The sequence below is a fragment of the Pogoniulus pusillus genome, chromosome 19 (assembly GCF_015220805.1).
Source record: "Pogoniulus pusillus isolate bPogPus1 chromosome 19, bPogPus1.pri, whole genome shotgun sequence".
Taxonomy (NCBI): Eukaryota; Metazoa; Chordata; class Aves; order Piciformes; family Lybiidae; genus Pogoniulus; species Pogoniulus pusillus.
In genome coordinates this window covers 16,750,324-16,769,688 of record NC_087282.1, presented here as the reverse complement: position 1 = coordinate 16,769,688, position 19,365 = coordinate 16,750,324, and the positions used below count along the sequence as shown (strand labels likewise).

General features: G+C 39.1%; 1 protein-coding gene across 20 annotated transcripts in view; it reads right to left on the bottom strand.

Annotated features, from left to right (window-relative positions):
• TENM1 (teneurin transmembrane protein 1) overlaps positions 1-19,365 on the bottom strand; it is a 926,028-nt gene that overhangs the window by 149,210 nt on the left and 757,453 nt on the right. For 19 of the 20 annotated variants that reach the window (XM_064159463.1, XM_064159467.1, XM_064159461.1 and 16 more), the window contains one exon: positions 5,814-6,052. In XM_064159463.1, the coding sequence (XP_064015533.1) occupies positions 5,814-6,052 (239 nt within the window). The remainder of the gene's footprint in view (positions 1-5,813; positions 6,053-19,365) is intronic. The other variant, XM_064159474.1, reaches the window with a different exon arrangement.

Sequence of the window (19,365 nt, the reverse complement as noted above, 5' to 3'; positions counted from 1 at the left end):
CTGAAGCCCAGATTTCAGCAGAGCCATAACAGAATGCATATCAGCAGCTGACTATTCTTTCTGCACCTGCTCTGACCAAGTGCCAAAAAATTATTTATTTTCCATAACTGCTAGCAGGTCCTGCTTATGAAACTGGATTTCACCATGGCATGAAGCCATGGGTGCATCACTGTCTCAGTTTCCCAATATGGATGAAGCAATAGGAAAACACCTGAACACAAATAAGAGTCATAATCAACATTCTGATCCTGACCTGCAGAAGGGGTGGTCTTTTGTAAGCTCATTTAATACATTCAATGTTTTGTCTTTGCCCTATAGCCAAATCTGAAAGCCTGAGACTGTTAATATTTGATTTGGTCTTAAGAATATATATATATATATACACACACACACACACACTTAAAAAATATATATCACAGGAGCACAGGATGTTAGGGGTTGGAAAGGACCCAAGGAGACCATCGAGCCCAACCTCCCTGCCACGGCAGGACAATACTATCTAACACAGATCACAGAGGAACACATCCAGACAGGCCTTGAAAGTCTCCAGAGAAGGTGACCCCACAATCTCTCTGGGGAGCCTGTTCCTACTGAACATATTTTTACACCTGAGAATAGAACTCCCCTCCTCTCCTGCAGTCCTCCTGCTGGGATGTTTTAATGACAAGTCTAGTTTTATTTTTCATTACTGAGTCACATGTTAGACTTAGGAACAAATAAAAGCTAATCTCAGACAACAGTACAATGCTGTCAGGCTTTCTCCTCAGTGTACTTACAGATTTGTGACAATATCAAGTCTATCAGTGTGACCCAGGCTCGGAGAGAGCAGATACTGTGATTTCCAGCTGTGAACCCCTGACATACCTGTCTCAGTGAGAGCTATCCTGCTAAGAAGTTCGACAACACTTCAAAGCCTGCATCAGAGCTTTTATGTGTACCTGAAACATTTAGCAATGTTTACTCTCCCATGATATTCTTCATTGGGAAGTCAGTGCATTTTCCCCTTGAGCCTTCTCTTCCTAATTTCTAGTTCTCAGAGTTAAGGATTGCTATTTTTCCTACTGCCTTATATTGTATGGAGCTATGCAACCAGTATTATAAATCTATGCACTGATACATATATGCCCTTCAAATCTGCCCTGGCCTTTTCCAATGTTGAAACCATCACTCCTCCACCCTGTGCATGGTGTGAGAAATGACAGGTCACAATGGCAGGCAGCAGAGAGGTTTTCATTTCCTCACCTTCCATATGAATGTAATTTAAGATCCAACACCCATCTCCAGTGCATACTCATAAATAGTGATAATATCATGAAGGATAGGGACAACTTCATATTCATATTTGAGAATTCATTTGTATATAAAATAGTCATTTTGCAGTCAGGGATGGTTAAGTCTGAGAACATGGGATGCAATTTGCAGAGGCACTGAACATTTGCATCTCCTGCTGAAATCAATAGGAACCGTAGGAGTTCAGCACCTTTGATCAATAGGGACAGTGATTTGCAAGTCCAAATCAGCTGCTGATAAAATGGTAAGGTATCATGGAAGAAAAATCCTACTTACTAATGGGCTAAAAATAACTGGCTAGATGAGCAGCCACATCAAATATTGTATTGTACTTAGAGAAAATGGTGTGCTGCTGGAAACTTACAGAAAAAATACTGTATTTCTTATTCTAGCTCTTGGATTTGCCTTGTTTGCTACTAAACTTTCAGTCAGATTTCTTCTTTAATTACTTCTTGGCTTTTTATGACAATGAGATTAAAAAGCCAGAATATTTACTATACCCATTCCACAGTGGTAACCTGTTTTATACTCTTTACAGTGACATAGGTCAATAGATGAACACAGAGACAACAACTATTGGCTGCACTGAATCAAGCAGGTATTTTCTTGTCTTGTATCAACTTGAAGTCTATGTTATAGCCTTTGGACATTTAGAGGTAGACAGTGTCTGCTACTCCTCATCTCAACTTACTACATAAAATAAACTATTTTAAAAGTAACACAGAAATTCCAGTTTTCCATACTTTCACCTTGCAAGGAGTCACTTCAATAAATATCTGGGCTTAGCTTAGTGACATGGATTCAACTCAGTCCTTTCAAACACCTCATGCCAAAGAAACGTACAATCAAGACATGGTCAGGGATTGACCCATTTCTGTTTTATAATCAAAAGCAGAAAAAACTCTAAGGTTACTAGATTTCAATAATTTCACCTCAAGATTTTTTTCTCTTAGGATTTGAGCACTCATTTGCATAAATCTTTAAAACACAGATGACTCATATGCCCTTCAGACACACGGAGTGCTAGGAGGCAGACTCTGCTCCTTTCAGGTTGCTGTCGGAAGGGCAGATAATTTGTTATTCCTTGTAAGCCTTTCACTCTGCTGGCAATTTCAGTCTTACCCAAGGGCTCTCTGCCCACTTCCCACAGGCCTGGCCAGGACCTCAGAAACTGCTGGTGAGGTTGTTGCAGCCCTGATGCACTGATGACGTGCACCAACATCACCTCTCTGGTGGGTGCCCCAATTGCTCACCTGCCTCACTGTCCTCTTTGTGGGCAAATCAAGCAGTTGTGGCCCAGACTGCCAGGAGCACATCACAGTTCTCAACATATATGAAAGCAAGATAAAAGTACCTCTGCCTTCATTTGATAGAAAATAATTCTATATAGTTAGAAAGTGGAGACCAAACATCTATTTATTGAAATGAGGTTTTTTTTGAGTTACTGTTATGACTTTAGAACCTATTCACAAAAATCAGTCCTGTTGAAGTGATATTTACTTGATAAAGTAAATACTATGACTAAAGATTTTCAATACATCAGCTGTTACACATTTGCAGGGTTCTCCGTTTCCTTACTGACCATTTGAGAGTAAAATTTATTTCAAATAGAACCAAACAATAATCACAGTGATTATAGGCCAAAAGTGGAAGCACGGAGGAAAAAAGGGTGGGTTTTTTTTAGATAACTAGTAGTTCAAAGAACTGAAAATACAATTCTCAAGTAAAAGTCTCTCTATTGAGCCCAAGTCTCACTGATAATAGCAAAAGACTGAAAAACAGAAGAACAAAACCTTTTGCTAACTTCACCTTTAGACTGAAACCACAGCACTCTGGGACAGACCTTTGTTTCAGATATAAGAGCCACCTGCAAAATCTGTTGTGGAATGACCTTCAGGTTACTTTGGGAGTGTTCTGACTTGAGGCTGAGACCTGGGACTATTTTTAACAGTAACATGTAGTTCATGTATCTAATGGAAAGTACATCTAAGTTATTAGATAAGAGGAAGAAAAAGCTTAATGTTAAATTTTGATCTACATTCATTTGCCTTGAAATTGCTGCTCATTTTAAGCTGATGCAGACTATGGCATAAAGTGCAACGATGAAAAGGATTTTGCCTTTACAAATCTCCCCTTATTCTTCAGTAACAACCACTGATTTAACCTCACGTTAAGTTTAACCCTGAAATTGAGTTTTGTTTTGCAATTTGGGCCCAAGTCTGTAGTCATTATTCAGGCATGGGTCCCTCTGACTTGAAAAACCTGCCTGGAGCAAAGATGGAGGGACCTGAATCACGGTGAGCAAAGAGAACACTTGAGGGAGTGAATTTTAACTTCAGAGTGTTACATACATCTGATTTTGTATATTGAACTACTCTCATTTAAAACATGCACATTTGATTTCTTGACATGAAAAGATATGCAAATATGAACACTCTAAAGAGCAAGTGAACTTTGAATATAGTTCACGTGCTATTACTCATACTTAACAAAAGAGAAAGAAGTAAGTACCTGACTCATAAGAACAGACAATGTGCTTATTTAAATATGTGGACCTTGGGCCACAATTCTGTCCAAATGAGGGCTTGGCAACCCTCCACCACAATATTGAATCAACCAATCATGGGCAGCACGACTGCTAGTTTGGAAGAAGCTAACTAATACTACTTGACTCTATAGGAAAGTCTATGCAACTGGGAAATTCCTGGGGCAAACAACAACAAATAATGGCATCTGGAAAATCTTCTGAACTAGAATGCCTGGACCAGAGATCTGTATTTTGCTACAAAAAATATAAGTAGAACTATTAATAATTTATAGAAATACAAAGATAGCTTCATTTCACCTAGTTCTACCCAACTCAGGAAAACACTTTACACTTTTATGTAACCAGGTTAAGATAAAAGACAGCCATGTCTGCAGGAAATTCACGCAGAGCTTTTTAATTCAGAGTGACACGGAGTGCTTGCAGCCTTCCCAGGCTGATGACATGCAGCAGTAGATCTCTAGAAAGTCAAAAAAATTTCAGTGGCAGACTGAAATCTAAGCAGGGATAAGTCAGGCAGTTCTTCATCCAGATACCATCTAAATGGTGTGGGTGGGATATATATAGCAAACAGATGAGGCTGCAAAAATTATACAGCCAGTCCTAACTGAGGGCATATGCTCACCAGCTGTTATCTAAAGCTGCAATTAATGTACCTTACTAGATCCTCAGGTGCTTTCAAGTAATTGTACACCACGAATTCTCAAATCTGCTTTCCCATATGCATTAGATAAGCATGTTCAAAAAATATCTCTCTTGATGAGCATTGCGCTGACAGGAACCAGAACTTTGTCACTAAGGGACTAAAAAAGCCCAATGGAAATAAAAAATGTCTGAAATTGCAATAATTTTCACTACAAAGGCAATTTATTCAGGATATGTGGAAAACCAGTGGCCATGTATCAGTTTGGAGGTACTTGTACTTCTCTACAAGTTTTACCAATCCACTCTTGCAGCCAAACCCAATTATTCCCATTCAAGCTATAAGATGCTGTGGATACACGGGCTCCCACCCACCTGCAAACCAGCAACTAGGTCAACAATACAAGAGTGCATGTCAGAAAGTGCATTACACAAACAAAAATTAATGACATCTCCACTTGCTTAGAGATGCCACAGCCACGTCCTAAGATTTTACATATTGAAAATGCTGTAGCATTTTCACTTCTAAATGACAAACCAGTGTGATAATTAACATTAGGCCAAAATGTTACACAGTAAGGCACAAAGACCTGCTCTCCCTGCAAGACTGTAATCATACTGCCTCCAAGCCCACCCCCAAGACATCCATCTAGCAACAACACAGTGTTTCTAGCTACTCTGATAAATCCTGCCAATCTACCCTGAACAACAAAATTACCAAGTTACAAAGATGAGTTTGAAATTAAGCAGCCGTACTTCAACCTATATAACATTTTTCCGACACACAAATTCAACAAAGGGACAGCAAAATACACCTTAGAAGGCATGGTGTAAACCACTGCTTATTCTTAGAGATGGCTGTCATTCTCACCAATGATATAGAATCAAGAGGAAAAAATGGAGAGATTTAAATTGTGATCAGAGTGAAGAAATGAAAGAAAGGCAGCAAGGTCAAACGCAATTGTTACCTGCCTTTCACAGATAATTCTTTAGGAGCAACAGTGTTGTGAGGCTTAATACAAGAATCAAATGTTTAAATTAAGAAAAATATCACAGCAATTAAAATCAGTAGGAGCCCTCTGCTAGTATAAACATGTCATCTTCAATAATATTTCTTCCTCTATTAGGCAGCATCAATGTTAACAGAGCAGAACGTTAATGAGAATTCCATGTTGTATTCAACCTCTGACCAACCTAGCATTTTGTTTGCCAGAATTTACAAAGCATCCAATGGCAAACATTATCAGCAGAACATGATTTGTATTAGTGTAAAAGCAAGCGAGAGAAGAGGACAGAAAAGGCAAAGAATAATTCAGCACAGAAAAGAGAGGCTTACCGATAACATAGGCTAGCAACAGCGCCAGGGTGACTGTGATGGCAGTGGCACTCAAAGCAGTGCACTTCCAGTTGCAGCACCTGTAAGGTTTGTTAAAAGTGAAGGCAGGTCTGGAAAAGGTACTTCTAGGAAGAGGCCTAGGAGGTGGAGAGTAAACAGTATTGGATGTTAAAGGATAGTTCTGACTGGCTGCGCTGAAGATAGCTGAAGACCCAGATCCATGTTTAAATAGGAAATGCCTATGAAAAGAAGACAAAGAACCATGTTGTAAAATCCACTTTGTGATGCAAGAAGTGAAAGGAACTCTATAAGCACTGCATAATAAACACTGCATGTATCCACAGAAAACAGCAAAGACAGGAAAAATCTACATCTGGACACCCTCTGTACTGCAACATTTCCAACCACCCCACAAGAGTTCCAGCAAATTTTAGTGAGATGACATAATGCAAATGAATTTTAAACTATCCTCCCAGTGAGTCAGCTGAAGAAAGGTTATTTCTCAGTACAGTACCTGGGGGTCCTCCAAGATGAGCAGCCCTTGTCACACGGGGCATGACAGTAGAACCTACTCTGTCCACAAACACATCACTGGGTTTATCTCACTAAGAGTAGAAAAAAATCAAGCAAAAGCCACTACCACGCTGAATACTTATTTTTTACTATGGATTCTCTCCATAATACAGAAAATAACAAGAAAGAAAGGAAAAAAATAAAAAGAGAGAGAGAGAGAGAAAGGTGACTACTTAGCAGAAAACCTCCAAGGCTAATTCATCCTGAAGGACTGCAGTTACTGTACAGGTGAGTACAGGCTCTTCAGTAGTTTTAATTGAGCTATTCTGAGAGCAGCTCTTCTTCAAATGCTTTTGCCGACTGCGGTGATTTTCAAGCACACTACGAAAGAATTAATTTGGAAACCTATTTCAGCGTATTTGGGAGGACTGATTGCCTTCAAGAAAAAATAGCAAAGACCTACACTAACACAAAAAAGGTGCAGAAATGTGCCTTGCAGAACAGGCTCTGGAGCAGAAACGTAGAGTGTCTGTAGGAAGGTGGATGGTTTTCAGGACTGGCAAGATAATATGGGAAAGCATGTTTAATTTTAAACAAATTATTGGGCTATGTGCTCAGAAATTGGTTACATTCAAGGCTGACCACACCAATCACATGCTTTTGGAAACACCAGCTTATTTCATACCTCTATCTAACTGAGCTAAACTTCCTCAGTGTCCTCTTTTCTGAGAGACACATGCCAGAGCATGCACCCAAAGAAGCTTAGAGCACCTCACTGCTCCTCTTGCTCCTCTGTCTGATGCCAAGAGGTCCAAATTGAGAAAGCAAGTGGAGGGGCACTGATACTACACAGCTTGCAAAAGCAAGGACTGTCTTGGACACAGGGCTGCCACTAGGACAGTGTTTTAACCTGAATCTCTGTATCTTTTCTAGTGACTATTTGTTGGAAGGCATTTCTTAGAGAAGAGCATTCAACTCTCCTGACCTTGCCAGCTCTTTGCTTTGGGAGCCAGAGACTGACGTGAAGCAACATCCTTCTTGCAGTTCAGGTGCCTTGCACTGTGCTCTGTCTATATGTGCTCCTTTCTGAGTTAGGGCATCTCTGACTGCTGCTACCCTTGGTTCCTATACAACCTATTTTTCTGTTCTTCTGCCAGCTGAGACCTGTGAAATTGCTTTGTAGACCCCAGGCAAGCACTACCATCATTTGTGCTGGGAATGCAAGCTGCCTTCACTGTTTCTGCCTGAACTGAAGGATGATCTTGCATTTAGAATCACATGGCACTATGACACTTGCCAGTCAAAAAACACAGACACTTTGTGGCTGAAGTTATCCAGACACTACTGACGGGGTCTGGAATCATCTCAAATGTATCTTTACACCTCCAGCAAAACAAAAGTTTTTGAATGCATAGATGGAATGATCAATCTATGCTGGTAGAATTTCTTTGATGAGTTCACAGTAGGATGTACACAGGATCAAACACTCAAGAGTATGAAACATGATTATACTGTGACATTTGACTTTAAGACTACTGTAAATACACATTCCTGAAAAGGTAATTGCTAAAATGGTGTAATGAGTATGATATTATGTATTTCCATTATAAGATTTTAAAAGAAAGGTTACAGTTCTCAAAATGCCAGATTATAGAAAATAAAAAGGTATTAGAGAGCAGTTTTATCTTTTAAAGAGCCTTTTATTCAGGCAGTTATGTAAAAAAAAAAAGAAGGTAAATGAGAACACTGGCTAGTTTGCATTACAGACTATGGTGTCTATGTGTTGGGAGTCTTTTGACAAACCAGACAATGAAGTTTTTGTGTTGAGTGTTAGTTATTCCTGCTTCATACCAGGTAAAGAGCAGCCAGACCAAAAAAATGTGCTACTGAATCGCAATGAGTACACCACTCTGGCATTATATTAGACAAAACATTCCACTTTTCTTTCCCAGTGAATTTCCTAAGTTGTAGATTTATAGATTTTATAGATTGCAGTGCTCTGAACATGCTCATATTAATTGTAATGTTCAAAAATTCTGAACTCAAACACAGTAAAACAATAAATTCAAATGAAATAATTGGACTGCCTGCAGGACTACATAAATCTTCCTTTGTATCAGGCCATGAGAATACAGTCGGTTATTTTGGCACCGATGCTTCACTGTCACACGTGAAAGCTTCTGCAAGTATGTGAAGCCTTACTTTTCAGTCAGCAGTTAACAAGACATGCTGGCATTTAAGCTTTTGGAAGGGAAGAACATGGCAGGAAAATTCCTACTGATTCTCTAGAAGTAGAATCATCATATTTATTTATATATAAATTTTAGGTATATTTATAATGAGAAACATTATTTTGTACAAGACATATACATATATAAAACACTTGTACATATGTAAATTATAGGCAAAGAAGTAATAGATACAAAATCAGTCAAGAGTTCTCTACTTGCTTTACATTACCAAGACATAATGGTAAAACCCTATTTAGGTAAATTCTCATATATATATATATTTAAATCACAGAGCAATAGTCTGATATTGGCATTATTGATTGTCATTTATCGTGCACAGATCAAGGATATGAGAGGTGAAGGGAAGGAAATGCTGAATTGAAAGTTACTATTAAGGCTCTAACAGCTTCTCAATCAATAGCCAGGAATAATTTCATTCTCTTGCACAGAGCTTTATAAATGTGGCTTTGCAGCCTGATGGTAAAACGCTACTGTGCAGAGGGATTTCTTTATTAACAGAAGAGTGCACAGAAGCTGGATTCGGCTCAGACCCTTGTAGATAGATGACTCCATTCACACAGAAGGGAATTTACATAGCTTTGACTTGTAATAAGGCAATGCCACACTGTAACTGAGCTGCTAGTGAAGTAATGTTAAGAAAATGTTAAAAATCAGCATTGTTTATTCCTGCCATTCTTTAGAGTGCACCAACTATGCAAAGATTTCTATAGACTTTGAAAAACATTGGTGGCACAGAGGCAGATTTCAAAAGTTAGACTCTGACTATGTTCTCATAAACTCCACCAACTCATCTGTCTGAGCACACCACTGCTCCCAGAGGACATTAAGACAAGCTAAACTGTTGCCATCAATTCTGTAAAATCAGGTGTTCTCTCTAAAGAGCAAAACAATAAAAACTGCAGTTCAGAAGTTTAGATGTGGCTGCAGCCTGGTGTGTGCTTAAATATTTTATCCAAGAGAAAAACTAAGGGTTATTTTTATAAACTGAGAACACAAGAAAAATCAGAGAATTGTAAGGATGATTGATCAGACCACTTGTTCCAAGTGAGGAAGCTCCAAATGTTCACAAAAATGTCAGAGATACACATAAAGATGACGATAATGTTCTCTCAAAAAGATAAATACAGAACACAGTCTAGAAGGCATTTGCTGGTGAAATGGAAGCCACTTAATATTATTACACTGATAATTCTGATACATAAATAAATATTAAAGGCTCAGTAACAATTGCACATGTAGAAGAGGCAGTAGGAAAGTGTTCCCTACTCATGGTAACCACAATATCTGTTTGCCTGATCATCATTTGTTCATCTCTACAAATGTCAAACTGTTGAAATTAGAATCCTCTCATGAGTAGTTAACTGGAAGGAAAAAAATCCCAAGGACTGTGAAAATTGGGATGGAACAACCTCACCTCTCTCCGTCACCCCAAACCTAACAAAACCACTAAAAGCTCCTGTTTCTGAACTCAGCTCTTTGTCCTCTCAAAGTTGCTCTAGACACTCATGCAGCATAGCACATGCGGCTAACGAAGGGGAACGTTTAACTGGCTGACCAACAGTCAGGTCTAAGCCTGGTTTAAACACCTGACATGCCAGTAAAGAGGGAAGAAGTGAGGGAAGTGAGTTACTGGAGAGTTCAAGTGACAGAAGGCATGAAATTACACCTCTTAGTCTTGCTGATCACAGAGAAGTTTCATGTGGATCATCTAAGAGTTCTTCTTCAACCTCAGAGGGAATGGTATATAACTCTGAGAGTGCAGTGCATACAAAAATGATGAATTCTCAGATAGAAGAATGTTAGAGAACATAAGTTAATTCCTTTCTTTACACTTTTATCAGGACATTTTGTTACGTACCCTTGGTCTTTTATCTGGAATGGTAATGTAAGAGTTATAAAAGATACACATGAAGCAACATCTCAGCTGAATTCACTTGACAGTCACCTAACGTTATTATAGAAACCAGATTAATCCCACACAGAATTCCTCCATTAAATTCCAATAAAATGGATTGTAGTAATGTCCCTCAACTTTGTCAAGGGCCTGATACCACTCCTGTGCAGTTACTCTGTGCCTACTACCTGTAGGCCTAGCAGCCCACCTTCATTTGTCCCTGTAATGTTTCTCTTTATTTTCACTAAAAGCTAAAGGTTTGTAAGAGGAAAAACCAAAGAACAAAAGCAAATTTGAAAGCAAACCAGTGGGTGAGTTAGCACAAAAACAAACTTGCAACGCCTTGGCAAAAAAATGAGTCTAGATAAACCAAGCAGGAATGCATTTATGTGTTTCACATTCCAGACATGGTTACCCAAGCCAGGACAAACTGCTGCATAGTTGTGTGATAATCGGACTAAGAAGTCTTCAGCTTGATCATTTCAGTTTTTCAACTTCTATTCAACTAAGTTCTGTACCTGCATATAACACTTTTAACTGTATAGCTATGCCAATGTTTAGCTAGGTATTTGAAGTAATTCTTTTAGATGTCAACAGAAGTGCAAAGGGAATTTTAAGAGGTGTAGTAACTGAAACCTAATCAGAATTCTTATTTTTGGCATAGCCTCAAAATATATAAAGACAGTGGCCAAGAGGGATTTGGAACTGATACAGTTGCCTACCCAGTTTGGCAAACATCAGCCACAAGCTCATTGTTACATGACCCTTTTAAGTCACTTAGTATTTTCCATGACAATGGAAAGAGGCAGAAATTTGCTCTTTCCTGATTTTCTGCTTATACTATTCTGCACCTAAAAGGGAAAGGAAACAAAAAACTCACAAAACTTCTATATGTAGAGAATAATCAGAATATGGACCTCTGTTTGTAAATCTTGCATATAGTACTCAGCAAACTATACAGTATAAACCCAAGACAGCTACTTGAAAACCAAATGAGGAAAACTGTATGTGAATGTAAGACTTATAATCAATGTAGGAATCTGACCTATCATTTTATCTACCTTTTTTTTGGCATACAAACCCATGGGAACAAGAATGTTGATGGGTTAAAATTTATTTTATCACTTTATTTTCACATGTATAATGGAAATATTTTTGAAACTCCCCTAGAGATCTGTCTTTGGGAATAGAATTTGCTTTGTTAAAATTTCCTCTTTGAGCTGGACTTGATTTTTTTGAATCCTTCACCTTGATGCTTCCCTTTATTTCTTCCTGTTCTTTTATACATAGTGTTTGAAAACATAGCTCTGTGACCCTGGACATGAAAGGATATAAAAATAATCTGTATCCTTTACTTTTCCCTTCAGTACAGAACAAGAAGTTACACGATGCTGACTCACTGCCTGTTGTTGCTGTAGGCAAGCTAAGCCTACTAACCAGGTGACTATACTTGCAAGTCCCTGACAAAAAAATGAAATGGTAATTACATACACACACACATATACATATATATATAATAATCATAGAACCATAGAATCAACCAGGTTGGAAGAGACCTCCAAGATCATCCAGTCCAACCTAGCACCCAGCCCTGTCCAATTAACTAGACCATGGCACTAAGTGCCTCAGCCAGGCTTTGCTTGAACATCTCCAGGGATGGTGCCTCCACCACCTCCCTGGGCAGCCCATTCCAATGCCAATCATTCTCTCTGTGAAGAACTTCCTCCTAACATCCAGCCTGTACTTTCCCTGACACAACTTGAGACTGTGTCCCCTTGTTCTGTTGCTGGTTGCCTGGGAGAAGAGGCCACCCCCCACCTGGCTACAATGTCCCTTCAGGTAGTTGTAGACAGCAGTGAGGTTTGCCCTGAGCCTCCTCTTCTCCAGATTAAACACCCCCATCTCCCTCAGCCTCTCCTCATAGGGTTTATGTTCCAGGCCCCTCACCAGCTTTGTTGCCCTTCTCTGGACATGTTCCAGCACCTCAACATCTCTCTTGAATTGAGGGGCCCAGAACTGGACACAGTACTCAAGGTGTGCTCAAATCAGTCAAGAACAGCTTCTAAAATGGAAGAGTTGTCCAAAATACAACTATCTTCTCATTTTATTGGCTATTTATTGGGAAAAAAACCAACAACAAACTGCCAACCAAAGAACAACCTCACAACAAAATACTCCAAACTAAAAGCTACTACACTGGGGCCCTAAATTTACTCTTGTATAGATCAGTGTGAGCTTTATTGCTATGGAGACATTGCTACATGACTCCAGCAGTTTTCAGAAGTGCTTTTCCGTGGCTTAGAACTTTCCTTTAGCACCACAACTCAAAACAGTTGAAAAACAACACATCAATGCACATGGAGATTTGTGGGTGAAAGAAGGAACGAGCTCCTGGTTTTCTCTAACTTCGTTCAGTAGATACTACATTTTTGAGGTGAAAAATGAGAACAATAGCACTTAGAAGAATATTTACAGAATAAAGAGTGTGATGTACTATTTGCAGAGAATTTTGAAACCACCAATCAAGAAGTGTAAAAATGTCAATACTGCGATTTTGTTGCTTATGTTTTGTGGGTAGAAGCATGGCCTAAAACAAAGAAAGGAATGAGATAACTGAAGGAGTTGTCCCACAGTTCTCTCTGTCATAAATTTCCTGTTGTGGATATTCTAACTGACTTTTATAACTAGCACTTAGGTCTGCTTTCAAATACCTACACTCAAACACATGGTCTAAAGCCAATTAACATAGCTACTGCGACAAATACCACCAATTTTACTTGACAAGGGGGGTATCATATTAACTATGTGAGTATTACTTAGTCTTCCAAAAGAGATTTCCTACAAGCAGCTATCCAGGGAATAGAGACATTTCTGGGCAATAATAACACACCTATGTCATCTTGGGAATGAAAACAGAATCTTTTGCCTAGCTCTGACCCTTTCTCATAGTCTTTGTTTTCTAATTCACGCCAGACATTTTATATTAACCTGTAATTATCTTTCACTTCCAAAATTTGTATTCGGTCTGTTTCTGGTTTGGCAAGTGAAAACACCCTGTTTCATAGAAAGTTAACAGGCTTCTTGCTTATTGCTGGCCATAAAACCACAGCACAGCTTTACTTTTGGCTACAACTCTATTATTACTATTCTATTATTCAAAATAATGAAGAGCATCCACAGTGTGACTGTATCAAGCTTGCAGAAACTCCTCTTAACACATACAAATACTACCCTGCTATTCCAGGGGAGCCCACACCAGAGCTTCTCCCAAAGGAAAAAAAAGCAGTAGAGTATATGAACCATTTAAATCGTTACATTATCCTCAGTGAATAGATCTCAAATCACTCAAAAGAAGGACCCTCAAGTGCCACTGCTGCTGACATGCAAACTGTACTTCACCGCAGCTGATGAATGTTTATATTTTTATTTCCATAAAAGATGCTTTCATTCCCACATTATTAAATTTAAGGTCATATTTACAGCTTTTATTTTAAGTTCATGGTCATATTTACAGTTTCCAATTTATCTTTTACAATTCAGAAGTCTTAAATATCTTTAGATCATTTCTGCTGTGCAGTGGGACTTGGAGTGAATTTAAAACCCTTGCCATGGGTCTGTTTTTAATACGGCCAGCCTCCCTATGGGGGAGATTTATTGTTTAATTAGGTGCAAAATGACAAAATACGAGTGAATGTCACAACAGAAAATATTGACCGACTCGATTTGAAGGAAAGCTCACAAAGGCAGCCCCCCCCCTCCCTCTTATTTACTTGTGGAATAACCACAAGCATGGTGATTTAACTCAGGAATAGGCCCCATCTGAAAACAGGTTCCTAATGAATTGCATTGCTCAAGTAGTCATTGTCTTCCTGCTTGGTGGTTTATGACCATTAACACCTGTGTGCCTTGGGAGCTGTGAAAACCTTGCAGTTTGCTATGGTAACCCTGAACTGGGGGAAAGGAAAGCACAAAAGTGCTATCTGCATCTCTGCACTGGGGGCAAGATTCAGGGGATGCTAAAATAAAAAGAAGAAAGGATAAACCTCCTGAGAGCTCACTGAACAGCCTGAGCATATATGTGCAACTTCTTTTAATTATTTCTGATTTTGGCACTGCTCCAGCTTAAACACAAAGTGTGCATGCACAGTGCTTTGTGTGATTTGAAAGGCGAGCAATGTACTTTTTGAAGAGCACAAAAAAAATTATGAGCTTGAGGAAAGGAAAAACAAAACAACAAGAAAAAAACATAGTGGGGAATAGATCTTTTGATAAATGATAGCCGTCCAGATGTCCCCTACACTAAGCAGAATTAGAAACAAGATGATATTTTCAGGAAAACAGAAATCCAGATAGTCTTAAACATGCACCTTAAATACAGAAAGGAATGATGCCATCAGAGAAGGGCGATGACGCTGGTGAAAGGCTTGGAACACAAACCCTATGAGGAGAGGCTGAGGGAGCTGGGGGTGTTTAGCCTGCAGAACAGGAGGCTCAGGGCAGACCTCATTGCTGTCTACAACTACCTGAAGGGAGGTTGTAGCCAGGTGGGGGGTGGCCTCTTCTCCCAGGCAACCAGCAACAGAACAAGGGGACACAGTCTCAAGTTGTGCCGGGGAAAGTATAGGCTGGATGTTAGGAGGAGGTTCTTGCCAGAGAGAGTGACTGGCATTGGAATGGACGGCCCAGGGAGGTGGTGGAGGCACCGTCTCTGGAGGTGTTCAAGCAAAGCCTGGATGAGGCACTTAGTGCCATGGTCTAGTTAATTGGACAGGGCTGGGTGCTAGGTTGGACTGGATGATCTTGGAGGTCTCTTCCAACCTGGTTGATTCTATGATTCTATGATCTGTATGATAAGCTGAACTCCAAAACTCCTGAAGTTTTGAAGTGGTTAGAGTCATAATCAAACCTCAGCATACCAAAATATTGCTGAACAGTACCTAAAAATAACTTGCTTCGAACCCCAAATCCTTCTCTTATTATTCTAGTACTTCAAAGTTTTATATAAATTAATGATAATTGAATCTCAGGTTCATGGTCTGGTACCTCACTGTCCCCTTAGAGGAGCTATTACCATGGTGATAAGATTGCTTAAATGAAGCTGTCTTTTTCCAGAGTACTTGGCTCATTGCCAGTGCAGTGAAGGGAGATTTCAGTCCATTCAGCACAGCGTTAACCTTACTGCCAACACTGCTAAATGGGTTAGAGGAACTAGAGAGAATTTGTATTTAAAAAAGGAAAGAACAAGCAAATAGGTAAAATACTGAAGCACAAAACAGGTCTAAAAGAACCCACTTGGAAACCAAAATTTACATCAGGTTAATATAGATAGACCTATTTTAAATTCTAAAGTTTGGGTAACCTAAATGCAAAACTTCATTTAAAATGAGTATGGCCCAATGGCTTATCCATGAAGGAAATGTTACAGACTGCAGGGAGGATCAGAATTAATGTCAGGTGAAAATCCCTATTTAACATATTTTCTTTTTTTTTTTTTCTTATTTGGGAACTTGACTGAAGTGGGAAAATACATAGCAAACACCAGAAAACAACCCAAATGCACACAAAACAAACCACTCCAACAAAAAAACAAACAAATAAAAAAAACTAAGATAGAAAAACAAATACTGAGTCAACTAACAGGGCATGGAGAAAATGAAAAACACTCCTTTGAATTGTCAGGGTTTAATACATACTCCATAAAAAGCAGTAAGCTATGTTCAGATGGGGCTGTCAGAGATAATGACAATGTATTACACTGTAAATCATAAGATTTGAAACATTAGAGCAAAGTATCTAGGAAACCTGAAAAAAACAATTATTTTAGTGGAAAGAAGGGAATAGGCAATAGTTTCCAAGTACTTCAGTCTGGGAGAGAAGAAAAAAAAAAATCAATTTATATAAGAGCCCAATAACATCATCCTAAAAAAGAGAATCAATGTTTCCTGTGTTTTTATGTGGTGTGAGAGATCCTTGCAGTCTTTTTTTAGCAATACTTAGAAATTATTTTCCTGTGTGACAGTGAAATTACTGCACGCCCATAAGTCATTTTAATAATCACTACATTTTCTTCCAAACCTGTGTGTGCACACACACAGATAGAGGCTGCACTGCTAAGGGCGGCAGCACAGTTTGGCAGTGTGAGCTGCTACACCTCCTACTGGTGCAGCTCTTCTCCCGTTCCTTCATCAACAGCTGTCCTGTGACATGTCCTGCCAAGTTTCAAAGGTGTTCCTATTCTTATTTTCATTTGAGTTGCTTCTACTAAGAATAATTGCCTGAGTTAGAGCAGTGGCCATAGCAATGCTATACATCTAGACTCTATTTTTTGCTTTGCCAAAAGCTCCTGTGACCTTTCCAAGTCAATGTCATCATTAAACAGTTGGGATACTAAGCTGTGTCGTGACAAAGCTGCTTTGCAGATTAGTCCACGCATGTAACACCTCTAGACAAAGCACAAACCAGGATCTGCAATATGTTCTTTTCTATAAAAATATAATAAAGTTTTACTCTGCAGGATGTGTACCTCAGTAAATGCCTTTACTGCAGCCCTTTGTGTTCGAATCAAAGCTTTCCAGTTCTAATTACATAAGAATACCTGCTTAACCAGAACACTGCAAATGTTTTCCAAACTAGAGAATTTTCTTTGACATAAATATGACACATAGAATCAACCAGGTTGGAAGAGACTTCCAAGATCATCCAGTCCAACCTAGCACCCTGCACTAGCCAGTCAACCAGACCATGGCACTAAGTGCCTCATCCAGGCTTTGCTTGAACACCTCCAGGGACAGTGCCTCCACCACCTCCCTGGGCAGCCCATTCCAATGCCAATCATTCTCTCTGTGAAGAACTTCCTCCTAACATCCAGCCTATACTTTCCCTGGCACAACTTGAGACTGTGTCCCCTTGTTCTGTTGCTGGTTGCCTGGGAGAAGAGGCCACCCCCCACCTGGCTACAATGTCCCTTCAGGTAGTTGTAGACAGCAATGAGGTCGCCCCTGAGCCTCCTCTTCCTCAGGCTAAACACCCCCAGCCTCTCCTCATAGGGTTTGTGTTCCAGGTCTCTCACCAGCTTTGTCACCCTTCTCTGGACATGTTCCAGCACCTCAACATCTCTCTTGAATTGAGGGACCCAGAATGGACTTGCTTCATTTCTAACTGTCCAGAGTGAACAGGATTAACAGTTACATGATTAACTCTGGGAAATCTTCTCCTGTCTGAAAATTCTCTAACATTACATGGCTGTAGATAAACCAAGCCAACACATGTGCTGTTTATGGATTAGCAGGAGACACAGCTGGAAGAAAAGCTGAACATGTGCATTCTGATTTTAGCCTAGTTATTACAGTAGGGAATACATTACTGTCTAAGTCATCTCTTTTTGATTGCAAATGTTCCAAATTAAAAACTAAATCTGCTTAAGCATATTAGGTATGTACATATTAGGTAGATTTGGTACTATTAAAGATTTAGCACAGAAACACTGCTGCAATGACATCTTTCCCTTTATTTTGTAGGCTTATTAATGGAGAAGGAAAGCAAGAGAATCCAGATATTAGGCCACAGTCTTCAATTCTAGCTGAATCATCCCCTGTTGAATGAAAAAAAACAAGCAGCCAACCCTCCTTTTTCTCTAAGGATGTACGTTGCATCTATAGGCTTCTGGGATCTGGTGATCACAAGTTCTATATTACAGTGTTCCCCTGCTGTATCACTTGTCTGCACATAAACTGCAGCTACATCTCGGCCAACAGTCTGGCAGATTCTGCTTTCAGATTACATAGCCTTTCAGCCAGCTTTACCAGAGGCTGTAGCTACCTGCCAAAGCTAACTGGTGCCTGAAATAAGCTCAACCAACCACTGAATGGAAGGAATGGAGAAAATTCCAAGGGTTTCTGAATTTCTAACATGCAGCCCATGATAATATTTTCTAGTCTGAATTTCTAACCCATTGCACAGATATTTTGTCACTACCCAAATATATAATTATGACTATTTATGTTTCAAGTTTGCAAGAACAGTGACAGAAAAACTGAACTGAAGAGCTCTAAAACAACCAAGTATTTTTCCCAGTAAGCTCTGATGAGAATACAGTGAACAGGGATGCTGAAAGGCTAAATGAGATTTGCCTGTTAACTGAAGAGAACCAAAAAGTACTTAATAGATAGAAAACACCCAGGGATCAGCCTTAAGGTATATAAGCTATAAGGTACAGCTATATAAGCTTGTTACACCAGAAAGGACAGAGATTTATCTTTATTAGGGTTGTGTAAACAGAAGCTTCTGGCTCTACAAGGACTAACTGAACTAACATTTTGTTTATGTTCACTTTGGGAGAAAAACTTCCATCCTCCCTGGTTCTTTTTGTGATTTGTCTTCAAGACAAATAAGGAAAGTTTTATTTCAGAAGGAAATCAACTTATTGTTCAATCCCAACAATAGCCTTTCAGAGAAGAAAAACTTGATTTGACATTTCAAAGCACTTAACTGCTGCTTGTTAAAGATCTGTACTAAAATTAAGTTCTATAAGAAAGTTTTCATTTCATTACAAAAGAACCAAATTTACTTCATTGATTGTCATAACTGGGCACAAGTGTATTAAAAAAGCACTTCACATGTTTTGAAATGTCAAAATGCAAAGCAAACCCTAGTCAAAATTTCTTGGTGCTCTGCTCACTATGAAGGAAGTTGTAGAAAATCAAGGGCTTGTTCAGACCATTAAGTCAGCAGCAAATACTGCTGCAAGATGAAAGCTGAAAAGAGTCAGAAGAAACTGTGCTTACCTTTATAGCAGAGCTTAGAGTACTGAAACACAGGTTTGCTAAATACAGAATGTATTTGTTTTCAATTACTTTTCAGAGTAGATTATCTGTGTAAGTTGTGAATGATCCTG